Source organism: Natator depressus, chromosome 1, assembly GCF_965152275.1.
Source record: "Natator depressus isolate rNatDep1 chromosome 1, rNatDep2.hap1, whole genome shotgun sequence".
NCBI lineage: Eukaryota > Metazoa > Chordata > Testudines > Cheloniidae > Natator > Natator depressus.
The window spans coordinates 234162031-234183205 of record NC_134234.1 but is presented as its reverse complement, the minus strand read 5'-3'; the positions used below and the strand labels follow the sequence as shown (position 1 = coordinate 234183205).

The 21175-nt window shown below is 39.6% G+C and overlaps 1 protein-coding gene across 1 annotated transcript in view; it reads left to right on the top strand.

The window, feature by feature from the left end:
- The window catches only part of PIK3C2G (phosphatidylinositol-4-phosphate 3-kinase catalytic subunit type 2 gamma), a 330089-nt gene that overhangs the window by 160848 nt on the left and 148066 nt on the right, over positions 1 to 21175 (top strand). The window contains exon 19 of the mRNA XM_074938223.1: positions 864 to 958. Coding sequence (XP_074794324.1) covers positions 864 to 958 — 95 coding nt within the window. The remainder of the gene's footprint in view (positions 1 to 863; positions 959 to 21175) is intronic.

The following is a 21175-nucleotide window of genomic DNA, read 5'->3' as shown; positions in this document are numbered from 1 at the left end:
ATAATTAAGTTAATAGAGGACTGAACTATAGATTGTGAAAGAGTCATAATCCTAGAATTTAAGGTCAGAAGGGACCACCAGAATGTCTAGTCTGACCTCCTGGATAGCACAGGCCACCAACACCACCCAGCACCTGCACACTAAACCCAACAACTTAAATTAGACCAAAGTAGTACAGTCCACAAGAGACTAAACTACTATGTGCCACAGACAAAGAATAGGTGGGACAGAGATGCACCAGTGGCTGAGGCCCCTGTAATGGCAGGGAAGTGTTTAAGTGAGAGAGACCCAGATAATCCTGACAAGTGACCCACATCCTGTGCTTCAGAGAAAATCTTTGTTGGCAAGTCTTTCCATTTGCACCCTGTATCTGTCTTGTCTATTTAGATTTTATGCTCTTTGGGTCAGAGAATATCTCTTACAATATATCTGAGCAGTACCTAGCACAATGGGGTTCTAATCTCAGTTTGGGCCTCTAGGTGCTACAGTATTGTTTTAGGTAGATAGATATAGATATATAGCATAATTTTTTTAAATTATTTGTTTTTAATTCCAGGGAATCATTTAGGAATTTGAATCTATTTTTAATTTTCAGAGGGGCTGATGTGTCTCCAAGCACATCTCACAGGATCAGATTGAATTTAGTCTCCGCACCTGTACTGTCCTCACAAAAAAAAGGTTGATGCTAAAGTCCTGACTTGTCTGTGCCCACGGCGTTTTTGGGGATGTTCTGCATCTATTGGGTTGCACATTTAAAATAAATTAAATACATAAATAAATAAAATCTTTGTCAGGCCATTTTGTTTTAAAGTTAACGCAACAGAAACAGCATGTAAGTGAATGTGGTTTCTCTATCTGTTAAGGTGATCAAGTTTGAGTGGAGTCTTGAAAGCCCCCTTGTGAAACTCCTGCTGTGCCGCTCTCTACAGAGCATCCAAGTAACTCATCGACTTTACTGGTAAGATCATCTAATATACCAGATAGTCCATTTCATTGATTGTTAGTGAGCTTTGTCCACTGTGTTTACAGCACACTCTCACTATATTCAAGATCAAGTAAATTAGGAAAATAGTTTTACTTTCCTAATATTCGTTTCAACACTGGGTCTGAGTGAACCAATTTAAATAAAAGAACCACCTACCTGAACCTGCATCCAGGCCCTTAACAAGGGTTTTATTTTTAAATCTTTAGTTCACTTTCCACAATCTTGAACTTTCTAATTTCAGCCAGAAATGGTAGTACTGAAATATTGCCAAAAAATACTTCCGAGCACACTGAGAGCAGGACATATTGGCTATTTCATGAAGAAACTTGTTCTTGAGAGCTTACCAACCTGACCTCAAAAATTCAAACTTTTGGATGCATATCAAAGCCAAATCACTAAACACTTTCCCATTACTAATCACCATACATTATTGAAGGCTAGGTCCAAAAAGTTCACGCTACATAGAAAATTCTTTGCTTCAAATACTCTCCTACCTTTCTCCTGCATGTTGACTAGATTTTCAAAGTGATTTTTGCATCATGGGTTGGATTGAGTCCATCCAGCATCGGAACCTGCCAACCTACCCAAACCACTAGGCTCAGAAAAATCCCTCCCACAGGGCCAGCAAGAGCCAGCCTTTGCTTAAAACTCTCCTCCATCCCTTCTCCAATTCACCTGATTGTTCCTTCTCCAGGCTCAGAGATCTGTCATCTCCCCATGGAACATCAGGTAGTGGCTCGTAAACACAGTTTGAGAACCTCTGCCATAGCGACTTAACAGTATCTGTTTCAGAGCCAACAACTGGTGCATTATTGACCGAGGCTTAGCTTTCCCAGCCCCTAATACCAACTAGCTCTTTTTGGTGGTATTATAGTAACCCCAAACCTGCCAGCCAGAACATGAATCCTTGTGTTTTACTTACAGTAACTGAGAAGGGAAAAAAAATTCTGTATCAAGCATTAACTAGGTAGGGGATTTTTGACTAATTTCCTATTAAGCTGATCTATAACCATGCAACACGCTCATGTGTGTAGTAGTGTGAGGGCTTCTATCCTCTGTTGTGGGCAGCCACTGGAAGGCCACATTATCATACGTGTACAGGTCTGACATGCCATCCAGTAGAGGGCAAATATATATGAACAGACAGCCAATCACAGTGTCTGGGATATTTGTCATTGGCGCATGGTTAGGCCTTTGCCCTGGAGGAGGTTCTCATATATAGGCCAATCTGATAAGTTATGTGGCTGTGGAGCAGGGGAAAGAGCTGCTGTAAGTGGTGGTGTACATTACAGAGACTAATAATAGTGTTTTAGAAGCAGTTACTAGGTTATGAGCTGGAAATAACCATAGCTTGATATCCTCTAATGTACTTCCTGAAGTTAAATGTTTGTATTAATCTACATGCATATAATAAGAAACAGGGTGTCCAACCGTTATTATTGATTATGGAGATGTAATACATCATATTGTGACTGCAGCTGTCTTTTGCTGGCTGGACATTCTGTGTAAAAGCCATTGCAAGTTTATCTCATGTGATAGTTTATCTCAGCCACTGTTTGCCAGAAGCTGGGAATGAGCGACAGGGGATGATTTAGTTTGATGATTACCGGTTCTGTTCATTCCCTCCGGGGCACCTGGCACTGGCCACTGTCGGAAGACAGGATACTGGAATAGATGGACCTTTGGTCTGACCCAGTAGGGCCATTCGTATATTCTTATGTGATGATTATTCTACACACTAGATTTGTCAGTTCGGTGGTTTCTAATTAAAAGGATGGCCTTTCCATCAGCTCTGCAAATCCTGGGGTCTGAAAGTTGAACTGGGTTCTTTTTGCCTGCACAGTAATTCCATTGAATTACACACCTCCAGGCAAAGACTATACAACTGAAATGTAATAATTCTGTTGATGATGTGCAAGATAGAGAATTTAGCTCTTTTTCACACCTCTATGAGCTCAGCAAGTACTAATATGAATAAAAGATCGTGAACAAGCAGATACGGATAAGAATACACAGAGAGAAGATCCATCAAATAAGGAGATGCCTTTTTTCAGTAGTCATCTTTCTGATCATACATGCAGTTTAACTGAGAGTTTTGCCATTGCAGCTTATAACTTAGCTACACTAGAGGGAAGTTCACTTAAATAATGATATACAATGAATCTGTAAGTTGGCCCAGTAAATCAACGGCAGCTCTGGAGGTCTGGATTTGTACATTGACAAGCCTCCCAAGCATAGTGAGGCAGATCATCAGCTCGTGTAAATTGTCATAGCTCCACTGAAGTCAGCAGAGCTTTAATATTTCATACTAGCTGATGATCTTCGCCAGTATAGCCTTGCTGCTGAATTTTCACTTTGTAATGTAGATCTATGAAGTGCCTTTTCTGTCCCTGTCTTCTGCAAACTTTATACAACCAAATCATCTTCAACTCTTACATAATCTACAGGAGATAATCTTCCTTGTGTGCAGCAGCTAATCAATCCATGATAATGGTGCAGTGCAGAATCCCTGTCTGGGAGAAGAGAGTTCTATGTAGTCGGATTTAAAATGGAAAAAAAAAACCTAAACAAAAACCACAGCAACTTGAAGATTTTTGAATTATCATGGTTCTCCCTGTATTCCAACCAGTAGCAGCAGCCTGTTCATGTCATCAAACAATTTGATTGCTTCTCAAGGACTTTTTACCTATCTCTGGGTATTAGTAATTAGAGATATCATCAACCATAGAGAGTAAAGGCTTTAAATGTTTTGATTATCCAGTCATGCGCTGGTTGCAGATGTGAGGTACAGTTCACCAATACCCTTTTTAATTTTCACATTTGAAAGATTCACGAGTCTGCGGTAACTTCTCATAAGGAGTAAGCCATGAGTTGCCATTTATCCAATATTAACAGCTGTGTCTAAGGATGACGTATGCCACTGTAAAAATATCCTCTGAGCTAAAACATGGCATGCAACTTCCTAAGGAGGGGGGATTCTTAACCAATTTTTAAAATTAAAATAAAGTTAGTATGCTTATGCAAGTAACCAAAAAAAGAGGCTTACATTTTGCTTTATGCTGTTACAATACCAAAATGTAGGTTCTCTAGTATTATTTTTGGCTTGATTAATTTTCAATAAAGTCTCATCACTTTGCAATACATAGAAGTGCCTTCCTCTCTGGATGTGTTATCTTTTTAGAGGGGGTTTTACATCTCTCTGAACATCTGGTACTTGCAATTGTCAGAGACAGAATGCTGCACTGGAGTGATCATTTGTCTGCCAATTCTCATTTTTCTGTCTTAATGGAGATCTAAAAACAGACAACTACATAAAATCAGTTCAGAGTCTATACTGGCACAGGGTGCACTATGATGAATGCCCCAGTGTTGAAAAGTCTTCTGGTGATGGAGATTACAGCTCGCCAAAGAGGCCCTCCAGAAGCCAGTATTGCCCCAGAAGTGGGCAGTGCTTGCTGAACTTGGCAGGGCTTCAGGTTCATTTATCTAGTGGAAATTAAAAATTCACCCATTACATTAGGAGGTTCTCCTATTGTCTACATGCAACAGGCAGAGTTGGAAGTGTAATGTTACTGAGCATTTGAGATTTTTCAGCTTTCCCATTTAGCAGCTTAGTAACTCCAATCAAAGTGTGTGTGCCCCAGCATGTGACCTGCTTTCTTTCTCTGGCAGCTTGATGAACTCCTGAGTCCTGCTGCCAATGATTTGTTAGCCAAGGATGATGTCACGCAGAGAGGAGGGATCCTCTTGTGGCTAAAGTCTGGGACTCTTGGCCACAAGACATCATTGCCAGCTCTGCCACAGAGTTCATGTTTGACCTTGGACAAATAATTTAATTTCTCTGCTCCCCAGTTTTCCCATCTGCAAAACGGGTATAATAGCTCTTATTATTATTCTTGTCTACTTCAATTGTAAACTCTCCAGGCAGGGACTCTTTCTCAGTATGTGTATGTATGAATCCCACTGTGCTGGACATTGATCTTGATTGGGACTTCCAGATGGTACTGTAATATGAACCACAATAATTAATAATAATGGCCACCTGTATAGCATTAATTTCAGTTCTTGCTGTTCAGACCTGCATTAAGCTCAGCTGTGCTGAGTTGTAAATGGACAACATGTTGTGTAAAGCCTGTGCTCTTTGCCTTTATTCCTTCCCTGCCTTGACATACCCTTCCTGACCCACAGAGATTCCACCTAAGAGTATTACTCTTTAGGTTTCTGCAGGTTTGATGGGAGTATGCCTTTAGCTATTGATCATTTCAAAAATGGATGCCTAATTTTGGACTCCCAAGTACATATTTAGCTGCCTAAACAAATTATCTGATTTTCAAAGATCGTGAGCACCTAGCAGCTCATGTTGACTTTAGTGGGAGTAGCACTTCTGAAGATTAGGCTTCTAACTCAGCCATCTAACTGTGGACCTAGGACCCTACCTTTAGGCACCATATCTGAAAACCTTACTCCTTGCTTCCCCAACCGCTACCCCTTCTGCATAAATCACACCAATTCCATCTGCTTTTCCTCTGTTCTGGACACATTGGTGGAGATGTTCATTCTGCTTCATATGAAAAAAAAGTCCTACTTCCATTTTCACTAGTAAAATACTTCTATATGACATTTTACATTACTATAAAATATTTCTCTTCTAGAATGAAAAACTATGAGTATTTTTCCAGGTAATAAGTTCTGTGCAGAATGTTATGCTTTGTATTAATAATGGCTTTTCTCTCCTTTACAAATGAATTCCAGTCCCACTAAAAGTAATTAAAACAAAGTTATTCTTCCATTTAGCTCTACATTTTAAGGAAAATAGATAATCTTATTGTCTAAATGTTTAATTCTGGTTCTTTGAGTTGATTTCCAAATTAGCAATCAAGTAATGTCTTAGAAGCAAGTACTGGTAAAAGCAAACTTTATGAGAAAGATATCTATCTTTTATCAAAATAATAATTGGCATTCTACTGTTAAATATTCCAATATACTTCACAATACACTCTTCCAGAATATTTTTTTAAAGGGAGATTTTAAGCAAACCCAAAAATCCAGTGATGCTGTTTCATGACCTAAGTGGAGAATTCAGCTGAACAAACCGTCCATGTTTCACAAATCTCTTCCAAGTCCAAACACTTGTTCCCACAGCTGGGTCACTGGTAATGCTACTAACTTCTTTTAATGGCAAACTAAACAAAACATCGCTCAGTCATATGGCTTTTTTTAACAACAGTTGAGCGACGAAAAATAAAATTGACATCATTTCCCTGCACCCCTCCCCCAAGGTAAGACGAAGAGGCTTCCCAATAATAATGGGCCAACTCATCATCTGTTAATATTAATGCTGGATAGTAAATCATAGGACTTTCTTTTTCATAAAAGTGAATTATCAGCTTATCTGACCATTTAAAAAGAAAGTTCTGGAATAATAATTGGCAAAAGGTGACAAATGTGCGAACACTTTGCTGCCATGTTGGTTTTAAGATTACTGGGCCAAGTGCTCAGCTGGTGTAAATCACTATAGCTCAGTTGACTGTGCCATGCCAACTTACACTGGCTGTGGCTCCTTAACTCCACCAGTTGGTGTGAGGGGGTAATTTGCTCTCCCTCTGCCACTTTTTCTAAAAATGAATGAATTATTTTGCCCATTTTTTTCAGGAATCAGCTCATGAATGTTGTCAGTTACCACACCCCTAAATATTTAAGCTTCTCACTTTTCCATTTTAAAGGAATCCTTTTCATGGAGCATAAAAATTGCCCTTGAGCACAGGCACTGTCCAGACGCTACTTAAGTCCCACATAAACCCTATTTTGAGGACTTAAGGCTTGTCTACATGGGGACACTCAGGAAAATTAATCTGAATTAATTAAAGGTGTGAATTTAAAGTGGATTGATTAAACTGCATTAAAACCCTGTGTGGACAGTTTCATTCAGAATTAAAGTGATCTTAATTGTGGTTCACTTAGTTCCCTTGGACGGAGGAAAGGCCAGGCCAAATTTGAATGGGTGGCATTGCGACCTGGCACCTGGGGTCTCAGTGCCGTTCAGATTTAGCCCAGTCACCCCTTTGTCATGAGAAGGAGGCGGTGAGGGAGAGCTGGGCCAAATGTGAGTAAGTGGTGTTGTGACCTGGCGCATAGAGTTGCAACACCACTTCAAATTTGCCTGTCTGCCCCTCTGTCATGACAGAGGAACAGCTAGGCCAAATTTACAGTTCCAATCAGGGGCTGGAGGGTGGGGGACTGGGCCCCCTGGGAAACAAACTCCTCATTTTTCCCCCAATTCAGTATGATCAAATGATTTCCTGCATGAAATGAAACTGTCACACAGTGCATGCCTTATTAATTTAACCTTTAGCTACACAGTAAAAGATGAAAAAAATCCAGGTATATCCCTTGCGTTAACCTCCTGAGACTGATTTCCATGCATTAAATTTGGAAGTAATACTTCTAGTCTCTTCACCAGTACTTTAAGCTATAATTTAAAGTCATTACTGAATAAAGAAGTAGATTGATAAGATTTAAGATTCTATGGATTTTACCCTTGTTAGAGAAGAACTGAAATTCTAGCTTCTCTGTAGGACATATGCAATCTACTTCTCCAGTGCCTTTGCATGAAACTTCAGCATAAAAAGAATTCATTTAGTATTAAACAACTTTACAAATTCTACTTGGACACCATCTGGGTCCAGACTTTTTCCTCACTTCAGTTCGGAAACCTGTATCTAAATTTTTGCTTTCTCAATGTGGCTGATTCAAAAGAAAGAAATCTTGGACAATTCTTATTAAAAATCAGCAGATGGGATTCAGATTTCAAAATTGGCCTTAGCAATTTCTGCCAAATATAAGACTTTACAAGGTTCTGAATTCTCCCTTCTATTATCATTAAGTTCCAAGTGGTTGTGACCATACACCAAGATTGATAGCTGGGAAGCTTCATGCTTGCCACTGATTTCTACAATGTCTTGTTCTTCTGTCAACTGTAACTGTCTCTGCATCCAAAATCAAACTCTTACTGATTAAAAAGATATTGTAACAAGCATATGAAGTGAGGGCCCCAGGGCATCCTTGCCCCATCCAACATCTTTTAAACTTTCTTGGTGGTTTGAGGCTTATTTACTAGTATGAGTCTCTGGGAGGCAAGACCAATGGAGTGAGCTGTGCTGTCTCCCGGAGCTGTGTTGGGAAGAGGGGATGCTTGGTTAGCTCCTGCAGGGTGCAAGAAGCAGAGTGGTCCATAGCAACTGCCTCTAAGAGTAGAAAGAAGCTGGGTGAGCCCTGATAGACCCTGCTGCCTCCAGAAAATTATTCTCTTTATATTCCTGCTACTCTTACGTGTGTCATTTTCACACAGGACTTTTATCCACCTTTCACTCAGCACTTTGCATTTGGAGGCTTTATCTACCCTTTGTCTAGCACCCGGCTGATCAGTTTCCTACTTGTATGGAGCATCTTTGCTGCTTTCACAGGTGGCAATTGTACCACACGATTGCAGCAGTTGGCTGGGTCAGCATGTGGCTAGAAACATGTTTCTACAGATCATTGCTTTCCACAGTGGAATTGAATATTTGGAAGAAATGTTGTAGCCAATAGGGGTACTTCTACACTGCAAAGAAAAACCTGGGGCTGACCCATGCCAGCTGACTCGGGTTCCCAGGTCTCAGGCTGCAGAGCTGTTTAATTGCAGTGTAGACTTCTGGGCAGTGTGACCTCTGGGACTCTCCTACCCTGGGCTCCAGCCCAAGCCCAGAAGTCTACACTGCAATTAAACAGCCCCTTAACCTGAGCCATGTGAACACAATTCAGCTGACACAGGCCAGACACGGATGTCTAATTGCAGTGTAGACATACCCTAAGATTGGTAACTGTTGCTTGGAGGTAAGCTATATGAACAGGTTTCATTGTAGTGGAATATTATGAATGTTTATAAACTTTGCTACAGTGCAAGATTATTGTATTCCTAAAGCAAAGAAAGAAAAGTCCTCCTGAAGGCTGAATGTACTTTTGTGGCTTGCTATCTATCCTGAATTTTATTTCATGTAATCAAATAAGTTGCTGAAACTTTATAGAATTTTCTGGCTTGTAACATTCTTCAACTAGACAGTGACTCTGGGTCATGAAAAGAGGAGAGTGTCACCATTCTCTTGCATATACCCTCTAGTTAGAGGCACAGGACTATATGAGTAAAAGAGGAATTTGGGGTACAATCCTGCCCCAATGAAGCCAAAGGGAATATAATAGAACCTCAGAGTTACGAACACCAGAGTTACAACTTGACCAGTCAACCACACACCTCATTTGGAACTGGAAGTATGCAATCAGGCAACAGCAGAGACACCCACCCCCACCCCCGCAAAAAAAAAAAAAGAAAAAGCTAGTACGGTACAGTACTGTGTTAAATGTAAACTACTAAAAAAATAAAGGGAAAGCAGCATTTTTCTTCTGCATAGTAAAGTTTCAAAGCTGTATTAAATCCATGTTCAGTTGTAAACTTTTGAAATAACAACCATAATGTTTTGTTCAGAGTTATGAGGTTCTTTGTAACTCTGAGGTTCTACTGTAATGCCATTGACTTCAGCGGGGTTAGAATTTCACCCTCTGCCTCCAGTTTTTATATTAAGGAAATTTCTGTTGTGGAAGTAAAGAGCAGTGTATCTAAGGTGTTACCGAAGTATAACAGAGCCTTGTGGAACAGAATCAGTAGGAATTTTTTTTAAGACTGTTGGCTAAATTCTCTAGCAGCAGGGAAGTTGGCCCTCAATTCTTTACTTTTCAAAATCATTAGCTTGCTGTTTAATTCACCTCTTTAAATTTGGGATGAAATACATGATAGATTGCTTCATATTTTGTCAAGGGAAATATATTTTTCACTGTCACTTAGTATTGATCTACACTCATCATATTTTACTTCCAGTATTCTCCGGAAGGAATAAATCAAGCAGAGTCGTGGTTCTGTAATGTCCCCAAATGTTCCATTTAAACACTAAGCACACCTTTCCCACTCACTCACTCACTTTCTCCCTCCCACAAACACTCTCACACAGCCAATCAAAGGCTGCCAAGTGTGCTAATTTTTAGCCAACTTTTAAGTATCCTCTCTGTAAGAGGCAGAGGCAGCCTGAGCCATAGAACCTGCATTAATTTTGCATTAATTAAATTGATATTAATGACCCCAATCCAGCACTGAACTTAAGCATGTACCTAACCTTAAGCATAGGACTAGTTCCTTAAAATTATGTATGTGCTTAATAGCTTTGTTGGATTAGGGCCAGTATAAGAGTTGTACCAAAAAGACAGTATTGGACTGTAGATCCAGGTTAGGTTTAGGCTGAAATTCACATTCAAGGTCTAATCAAAATTACGGCTCAAATTCAGGCTTGGATTTGATGGTGCCAAAATCTAATGAGCCAGTCTTATAAGACATCAGATTCATCTGAATTGGGGACCCTTGAAGTAACCCTCTTCCCGATTCGGATGTGACCCAGAACCAAAATTTTAGGGGCAAGTTCAGATCCAAATCAAAGCATTTGAATATGAACCTCTCAACCACCATCACCTCTTAAATCCAAGCAATTTGGATTTGGTTATGGTTGATCTCTAATTATATTGTTTTGAGGCAGTAATCAGATTACCTCACTGTGAATCTGTTTCTCATTATTATCCACTCAGTTTGGATTATTGCCTTGGAAAATAGAGGGATAATTATATTATTACTTAATTAATGGGTTATCAATCTTCTCAGACTCCTGTTTTACTAAGAGTAAACATCAACCAGAACAAAGACATTTACTGTGAATGCAAAAGGGTCGTCCACCTTCTGAGTCCCCCATCATGGCCAGAGGTTACTCTGCCTCTGTTTCCCCACGTCAGGGATTTTTTAAACAATATCCACACCTCCAGTCCAAAGGTAATTTAAATCCCTTCTGGGGTCCAATTTATTCTGTCCAATGGGTACACCAAACCACATCCATAGTTCAGTGTCTCTCTCTCCCTTAGATAGGGAATCTGCAGCCCTTCTTCCTGGAGCTGGACAATCAGTGTCTATCTCCCCTTCAATAGGGAGTCATCCAGCCCTCATTCCTAGATCTGGGTCCCAGCTTTATATAGCTGGAGTCTTTCCTCAGCCTGTAGTCTTTACCACAGCTTCCTGAGCTGCCCCCTCACTCCTGTATCTTCCTGCTGTACTTATAGGGGACACCTGTCCTCCACCAGGCCCCTCAAGGTTGTTAATGAGGTACAGGTGAGCTGGAGCCATTCTGTCTTTAAAAGGCCCATTTCATCCTGCAACAGTGAGGAATATTCTTTGTCTACTAATTCTGTTTGATCCTGTCTTTCGGTAGCCAAAATATGACTGGGCACTTAGTTCACCTATGTCTCAAAGTTATAACTTGAAAGAATGCAATACACTAATATAGAAATGTAAAAAAAATTAAGTGCCTCCCTCTATCTCTCTGAGCTTTATTTCTGTCTGGGCTTTCTTTCTTTCAGGTTTGAAGAAAGAGATGGGAAACTGGCTGTATTGCTCCTGGGGGAGTTCTATGCCAAAAAATTATGTGCACAATATTTTAAAATTCTGCATATTTATTTGTCAAAATAACACAATATAATCACATCAGTTTCAGTTATTTTGGTAATTTATTACAAAATACCTGTCAGCAAATATGTCTGTAACAATACAGACAACAAAAAAGATCCAGGAAATGTTTGTTGACAAACAGATTCCTTACTAGCCATATTAATACAGAACCTTGAGTAATAATTCATTTAAACTACAATATAGAAATGTATTTCCCACACCCTTCAGAAGCAGTGCAAAGGCGTGGGGGAGTCAGATAAAGGAGGAGCTGTGGGAGAGGGAAGTAATTGATGGGAAGGAGCCTGGCTGTGAACTTGGAGGGCTGTTGAGTGTGGATGGGGGAAAAGTATGGAACAGGGTTTGGGGTGGGGGGGAAGGGATTGTTAGGGAGGCTCCCCCATGCAGACCCTGGCTGACCCATAGCCTCTCTCATTCAGTCAGGCACATCTGCATCGGCGCCCATGTGTCCCTGAACCCCCACTCAGCCATCTCCTTCCCCCGTATCCCTGCATTTCCTGTTTCCTTGTGTCCATGCACCCCCCCTCCCCATGTGATCCTGCACCCCCACTCAGCCACCCCCTGTCCCTGTGTCCCTGCACCCCACTCCCATTCAGCCCCCACCCCGGTCTGTCTCCCCACTACCTTCTGAACCCCAGTCCATGGCCCCCCCAGCAGCCCCATGTGTCCCATGCTGTCCGTCCACCCATATCCCATGCCTTCTGACCTGGAACCACAAGCAGCTGTGAGGAGCACAGCCTCTTCTCTTCCTTATCTGCAGCTGGGGCTGCTCCTGCCCAGGAGTAGCCGCTCTCTGTTTTGGCACCACAGCAGCTTCTGGTGGGTGAAAGGCATAATTGCAGCACCTCTCCGGAAGAGATTTTTCTGCAGAGAAAAAAATATCTGCTCTGGACATGAATTCTGTGTGTGTGTGCCATGGTGCAGAGTTCCCCCAGGAGTACTGCATGGCTGTATCTATGGATTGATAACAGGATATATAACATTTCACCTTTAGATGAAGGGTTTGAGTCCAGCATATGTTGACAGCAACTGAAAGTAATTACCAACTAACTGACTGGCCTCTGTGTAATGAATTGGTGCTTTTGGTCTGCTTCCATATAAAAATATCAATATAGTTGGAATTAACCAGCAGTCTTACTGGGACTCTGGGACAGCAGAGAATTGAAGGACTGAATGGCCTCCTTCACTCCCTAGAGATAGTCCTTTGAAGTCTGGTTTGAGGCAAATAATTGAGTATTCCACAGCAGCATAAAATAACTTGTACTACTCTTGTCTGTACTGTTCCAGGAGTGGAGGACTAAGGACCTCTTTGAAGTCAGTGGAAGACTTTCCAGTGACTTCACTGGACTTTGAAAGGAGGCTTTAATTTCTGGAGCTCAAAGTGTGACAATTTCACCAACACTAAATTCACTTTTTTAATTTAAAGAGTTTTGAACAGAACATTCATTGATTCAAGAACAAACCTTTACAGGTACTGCATTCTTCTCTTTTCAAATAAAACTTTTCCAATGGGGGAAAACCCAACTTTATATCTTCTTGAAAGCTAAGTTGGAACTGGAAAAGAAATTGATACAATACTACAAAGAAACAGTAACAAAAATAAAATACTAACTATAAAGAGGTCCCAAAAAACCCAAAACATTTTGACAAAGACACCTTCAAAATCCCATGTTGACATCTTTATTTCTAATAGTTCCTGCTTTTTGTGTCATTAATTCCAGGTTTGGCACACAGATTGTCTCAGTTGTGATTGTCAAATAATGTGTGTGTCTTAGGCCCAAAGAAAATTTCACACTGTAGTCTAGTTAAAATCTACTTGTAGGTTGCCTCCTGGAAACCTAAAATCTGTGGTAAATCAAATGATTTTCTATGGTATATAATGATTGCTTATTATAGCTCCAAGAATGCTGTCATGCAGACAAATATAATGAGTGGTAACTTTTCTTTTACTTAAGAAGCAGATGGTTATATGGTTACAGTGTTCTTTGTGCTAAAGAACATCTGCTAACTCAAGGGTGGTCTCAAGGGGATACTTTTATGGCTTTGCTTTCTCATAGATAGGTTTAGTGCGTTGTTTTGAAAGTGAAAAGTGTTTTTAAATTGATGTAAAAGGAGAATAAAACTCATAATAGATGGTTTCAATGTATCTTCATAGATGTTATTTCAAGCTAACTGTGAACTAGTCACCAACATACATGGCCCTAGCAGTGTGGTTTAAATTGTATGTAGAGCTCATAATGATGCCTATACATAAGGTTGTACAAACATTTCCAGTGAAAGGGGTCATTTTTGTTTACATGTAACTTTGCCATTTTTTTAATCTATCTAGCTGAAATACAAAAGTTTTTAGTCAGTCCAGGAGATTTTTTTTTTCTGGAAAAGTTTGCATCAAAAGAGTTGAAGCTTTTCAAGGATGAAAGGGGGAAATTCACTTTTTCCACTAAAAATTATAACTTCTTTCAAAGAGCTCTGCACATCAGTGGTAAAGAGTCCCTGACTTAGAGAGTATCAGGGGGTAGCCGTGTTAGTCTGTATCCACAAAAACAACACGGAGTCCAGTGGCACCTTAATGACTAACAGATTTATTTGGGCATAAGCTTTCGTGGGCTAGAACCCACTTCTTCAGATACATGCAGTGAAAATTACAGATGCAGGCATTATTATACTAATAATAATATACTAGTATAATAATGCCTGCATCTATAATTTTTATACTAATTATTAAGAATGCCTGCATCTATAATTTTCACTCCATGCATCCAATTAAGTGGGTTCTAGCACATGAAAGTTTATGCCCAAATAAATCTGTTAGTCTTTAAGGTGCCACCAGACTCCTAGTTGTTTTTGAGTTAGAGAGATACCTTGTGGTGTTGTAGTCGACACTGATTGTAATTTGTCAAAAATTTAAATAAAGTATTTTGTGTATGCACATTGGTTCATAACAGTCTATCAACATTCTGTTGGCTCTGTCCATTTTTGCATAGTTTAGGAAAGTTGTGAGTAGTGCTGTGTGTTTCTACACTTAGGGAAAATGTGAGAGGAAGGAGGTAGGGTTCCAAGCACTCCTCCTTGTGTATGATGATATGAGGAAGTGTGAATGGAATAAAGCCAGGGCTTTTGTTTCATGGATAAAATGTATTGCACATTACAAAGTTTTCTGTTGTGGCTGAGCATATTGTTGAACGTGATGGAAATTCTTTATTTCTTCATTTTACTGTTTTTTCAAAATGTAGGAAATGCCATATCAAAAACCAGAATTAAGAGTGTTAACGTTACAAAGTGAAGCACTCAAAAGTCCGGAAGTGACAAAAGTTATCACTGTGAGTTTATGCAATAAAAGACTATGTCATAATACATACTCACAAGGGGACAGAATTAAAGTTAAGAATATAATCTGTAAAATGATCTGAAAAGAAATATATTAAAAATTGGGCTTATGTGTGTGTATTTACTGCTTTGTGGTATATAAAGTAATTCTGGGGAGATGGTTTTCAAAATATTGTTTTTTCTGTTTTTTGTTTTTGACATTAAGAATATTGGGAATGGCAAATCTCCTTTTTCCATGGTTTTGCTGGAAGATATTGTAATAGTTTCAAGACTTACCTATTATGAGTTCTCATACCTTAACTGAATAGAGAGGGATGTTCTTAATGCAAAATATTAAAGTTAATTTAACTTACTCTTCTGCGTCACTGGTGGTCAGTACTTACGTCTCTGATACTGGGATTTCAGTCTGGATTGATTAGCTGATTCACTGTGTGGAACAGCTCTGAGAGCCAGGATTTTTCAGCTGTGATAGCAGAAGAGTAATGGGTTCTCCCAGCTTCTGTTGTTGTGGTGGCAGAGTTCAATAGAAAGTGTTGGTGCTTTTAGGAGATGGTTTCAGAGAGGGGTTTGTGCAATCACAATTCTAGTCTTCCTCCTACACATGACTGACAAAGTTTGTGAGTGAACAGAGCCATGGAGATGTTCTGGGTCACTGTAGGGGAAAAGGGTCAGCATGAGTCCAGGATATCAGTGACAATCATGAGTAAATGATCACACCATTTGCCAGCTCGTCTGCACTTTCTTTGGTTCCCTGCTAAATTGGAGGGAAGCCATCCCTGTTTCAAAATCCTAACATACTTTTTAAACAGCTTGAAATACATGCTTAGTTAATATTTCCTTTCCATGAGAATACTTCCTGCATTTGCTGCAGGCTTTGATTGGCAGAGGGAGTATCTACAAACCCATATCTCTGCTGAGATTTGTTCCACACATGTTAAACACCTGGAATTGTTTATTTGCTATATGGGTGTAGTATTGAAGAAGAGAACGTAAAACGAATGCAGTTGTAAGCTGTTATAAACTTTGATTACACTGGCACCCACTATCATTCCTTTTTACTGCAGGAATAGTGCCTGGGTTCAGTCCATTTTAACAGCGGGACTCCCCACCTGTGGATAACAACACATAAATATACAAACTTGGACAGTTGTGGATGCATGTACCCTGAGTTGCCTTCATTTGGAATAAAGACACCCCAATGTAGTAAATCTGCTCAGATTTTTAAAAAAATGTGTTTATAAGAAGACAATGTAAAGGTTAATTAAGATGCATCATAAAACTAAACATGATCTTATCATTACAGTAATACAGCCAAGATTGTGCAAACAAAAGTAATCGTTTCAAACATACCGATTTCTTCAGTACCAAAACGGGGACAGGCCACCAATTCTGAGCATTTAAAACATGCACCACTGATCTGGCATTTATTTCACCATATCATCCTAAGCTAAATAAGCAGCAAGTGCTCAGTTCTTTGAGTAGGCTGGTATCTTTCTCCTTGTGGATATCTTCTGCAATTAGTAAAAGCAGGCCTGGGAAGCAGGCCTGGGAAGACAGCCATATCAGAGGGCAGGTGAAGATCTCTGCCCTCTGATATGGCTGTCTTCCTCAGGGTCTGGCTGAACTAACTGAAGAGTTTGGTTCCTTTTTTTTTCTTTCATATACTTGGGAGTGGAATTAGCTCCCACTCTTGGAGATGTCCAACTGAACATGGTCCAGGGTTTGTGATTTTTTTTTTTCTGTGAGTCCCAGACTAGCTAAAATCAGGGGACAGCTGCTCCACTCTTCTGGTAAGAAAAAAAAAAAAAAACCCACAACGCTCTGACTACTACTTTATTTGAAAGTTTAAAGGAACAGCGACAGAAGGATGAGTTTCACAATGTCCATGAAGGGGCTTTCTGTTTTTTTTGTTTTTATGCCACTTTTCATTGGCATGATTTAATGCTTTTTTTTTTATGGGCAAGTGTCTGAGGACCCTTTCCTCCTCATTTTGCTGATAGATAGTCTGTGATTTCCTAGCTAGAGGGCCAGTCCTCTAAAGGGGCTCAGCAGCTCTTAAAAAGGGGCTGAGCGCTGTAACCTGCCATTAGGAGTTGAAGCAGTCATCACCTCAAGGAGGAACTCAGCACCTGGTAGGATTGATCTGTCTTACTGAATATCCAGTATCAAAGGAAACTTGCTCTCTAACTCCTTTTCTCATAAAACTACTTTTTTGTTGCTTCCCATAAAAACAAAACATAGTGCCTAACTTATACCCCATGCAAACTCCACTCATTCCAGTGGGGATGTTTGTGGTGTAAATCAGGGTAGATTTGCGTCCCGAAAAGTTCCCATAGAATATTCATCTTGTTCTGTCACTTTGACTGCACTGTGTTCAAAGATGGATTTAATAGAATATGTAATGTTTTAATTTTGCGTGAGAGACATTGGTGGAAAGTGATGAGTGAGCATAGTCCAAGCAACTGCTTCTTTGTGTTGAAATCTGCTTACTACACCCATTGGACTTGATAGGCATGTAGCTTATCTACCATCTTAATCATTTGAGCCTCAGAAACCTGAAATTAAGTTAGCTAAAAACTAATCGTGATGTCAGCTTCATTTCTGAAACTAGGCCATATGGTCCAGGGGAACGAAAACCTAAGTAGGAGAACTAACAACATGAAAAATCTCCTGAGATCCCATAATTTTTAAGGATCTTCAGCCTACCAGATAGTGCTGAATTTCACTGGTTAAATAGTACATCTTGGATTATTTATCCAGCTAAGTTGAGAATGACCTACCAAGGGCAGTGTTTAATTTGTAATGAAAGAGGTGCCAGAGCTCAAGCAATTTTTTTACGTTCATGTAGCAAGCCCAGAGGTGCTGGGGCTATAAACTGCCAAACCTGGAGATGCCGGGGCTCACCCCTGGCAAGCCGTGGCACAAATTAAGCACTGACCAAGGGGCTATGTTTCTAATGAAAGATCATGATGCTGTTAAACAAATTTTGGATGCTAGAATTTTAGTGACAACAGGCCATCAACACAAATTAGGTCTTGAATTTGTGGATATTTCATTTGAGGCTATTGCTGGAGGAGCTGTTCTTTTAAACCCATGAGACACCATGTCTAAAGGTTTTATATTGCTGTTAAAGTTTTTATATTGCCTATGAACTCATTTTTTTTTACTTTGTCTACTGTTGGAAATTATTTTGCCATTATATCTTTTGCATGATACTGTTACTCATACCTTACAATTATTTTACATAAAGTGACACATTAATGTTCTCAGTTATTTTATGTTTATATTACATCATAAAAACATGTTACTTGAGAGTAGGGATTGCTCTGTGACCGGGCTTTATTTTCTAAGACTTGTTTATCATGTTTTGTTTGAACTATTTGTTATGGGTAAAAATTTATACGAATTTACCCTCGAGAATTGTTGTCAAACTGATTCTAATTTTCTTTGAATGCATTCTTGTAAGTAGTCACAGAATAGTTTGAACAAATATATTGCTGATTCTGAGTTTATCATATGCTACAGGCTGAGACTATTTACTAGTAGTTTGCTATGTGGTTGGTCATCTAAGTCTCACAGGCCTCAGTTTAGGAAAGCATCCCAATTTAGGACCACACTTAAGTGCATGCTTAAAGTTAAGAGTAAATAGTGGTAAACTTAAATACATGTCTAATTGCTCTCAAATCAGGGCCAACATATAATTTCAGACCTTTTGCTTGATGACTGACACATTTGAAGCAGGGGACTAGTGAGAGCTGGTTGAAAATATTCCATTGACACATTTTTAGACAGTAAGTTACTTTTCAACTAACTGGGAATTTGGGGGAATTTTTTTTGGGGGGTGGGGGGGTCAAAAAACCCTAAAACAGTTTCAGGTTATAAGTTTTCAATGAAAACCTGAAAAATCCCAACATTTTATTTTACTTGTATTTTCTTTATTTATTTTAAGGCGGGAGGGATGCTGGAAGGCAGGGGAAAGAGCAACATTCTACCTAGCTCTAAAGTTGGTAGAATAACAATGTAATGTTCTTAGGAATTTTCAGATAAGAGTCTCATGATAAAATTCACAAAACTCTTGGTATTTGGACACATTTTCTTGAATACCAGGAGTTTTCTGAATGCTCACCAATACTAACAGATACAGTAAAACCTCAAGAGTTAAAAACACCAGAGCTACGAACAGACCGGTCAAACACACACCTCATTGTTAACCGGAAGTGCGGGATCAGGCAGCAGCAGAGAGACCCCCCGTCCCCACCGTCACACCCCTCCCCCTGCCCCCAAAAAAGCAAATACAGTACAGTATTGTGTTAAACATAAACTACTAAAAAAAAGAAGGGAAAGTTTTATAAAAATTTGACAAGGTAAGGAAACTGTGATTGTTTCTTTTAAATTAAGATGGGCAAAAGCAGCATTTTCCTTCTGCATAGTAAAGTTTCAAAGCTGTACTAAGTCAATGTTCAGTTGTAAACTTTTGAAAGAACCACCATAACGGTTTGTTCAAAGTTATGAACAGCCTCCATTCCCAAGATGCTCGTAGTTCGGAGGTTCTACTGTATCTCACCCAATACGCATAGTGAACCAAACTCGTCACTTTTATTTGTGGGGAAAAAACCTCTAAAAATCAGCGTTGAAGAGTGAGAGAAAACTGTTTGGTGATTTGTTTGTTTTGCTATTTGAACAGCGCTAACTGTTAAATGAGCAATGTGTTGTACTTAATTATTTTTTAAGCATGCAAATTATGCTAGATGCAATGTCTCACCTAAGTTGCGTACAATATTTGCTTGGCAAAGAAAAGCATGATTAAAGCTGTTTTTCTTCCGGGTTTGAATTTAAGAACAAAAATTGACCAAAAGAGACAGAGATTTAAAATGATTGAAACTCTGTCCAAAAGCTGGTGACTGATGCATCTGATGGTTAAACGAGATACAAGAGAAATACTTTCATCATTTTCTAGGTTCTGTAGGATTATATATAAAGAATACAGTATATTCTCTTGCAGTATGAGGCCTTTTTACCTCATTCAAGCTGTTCAGAAAGAAATTCAGATAGGCCACGAATCTTTTTTTCCCCTGAAAGGTGAGACTGATTTTTCCTATAAAGAGATACTCAAAGGGGTATCCTTTGTTATCACGATATTGTAGCCAAAGTGGTAGTTATGCTGAAATAATTATACATTTTGAGACCTTCTGCAGAAGGATTAAGGTAAAGGTTATTGCAAGAGACCCTCACAGTACTGAATGAGTTGGGCTTAATGATCCAATAAATGAGGCAAGAATCTAAACAATCCTTACTACATTGTCTCATTCAAAAGCAGAGGTTTTTTTAAATGTGAGAGGTGGCAAAGGCACTTGTGACAGATGGAGCTAGGCACCTCTGCGTGCTTTTTGAGTCACAGCCCAAGCACACATTGTAACAAAGGGACTTCAGTGTGTATGGAGTGAAGTTAAGTTAAGACACACGAGAATTACACAGCAGCTGGTGACCATTTATATGTGAGAAGTGGAGTGGTTGGAAGTTTGAACGCAGCTTCTGGGCTGGAGTTCCTAATGTTGGTACCTCATCGGTGTAAGCTTTGTCTGTTTTTTACTGTTTTGCTCATCCTTTTTCAAAGCATTAATAGAGACTGCCTGTATACAGTATATAAAAAAAGTGATGTGGGGGGAGAATAATCTTTATCTGCGTCCACTCGGTCTAGTCCTTTAGCAGACAGAGATCCACATCACTGAAGCCACCATCATCTGACATGCTAGTTGTTAGTCTCATCAGAGTATACACAAGGACTGAGTCTCCCCTCTAACTGTGGGGGGGTAAGTCTTTCCAAGAGAGGGCTCAGATATACAGGCAAGGCAGCAGAGAGGCCATGTTGTACCTGTTGTGTGGACAAATAGAGGTTTCTGGGGAAGTAAATCCAGCATCCTTCACCAGTGAATTTTTAACAACAAGGGGAGGTGTGATGGTTCTGTAAACTTCCCAAGGGATTCTGTCACTTGGGCATATTTAAAATGTCACTGTATGGCCCAATTCTATACAGACAGAAGGGTGAACTGGGTAACTACAGGGTTTATCTGCACTAACGCCTCTGATTCTGTAAATACTTTAACCAGCCAGGAAGAAAAGAAAGTACAGTAAAATCCCCTGCACTAAAATTAAAAAAAGAAAAGCTGAGGTACTTTCACAATCACCTATCTCTGTTGGAACAGAAATGCATAGTTTGCTTGAGGTGAAAAGCCATGGCTTATATATAAGTGGATCATCTTTCGAAGTTGGGGTTG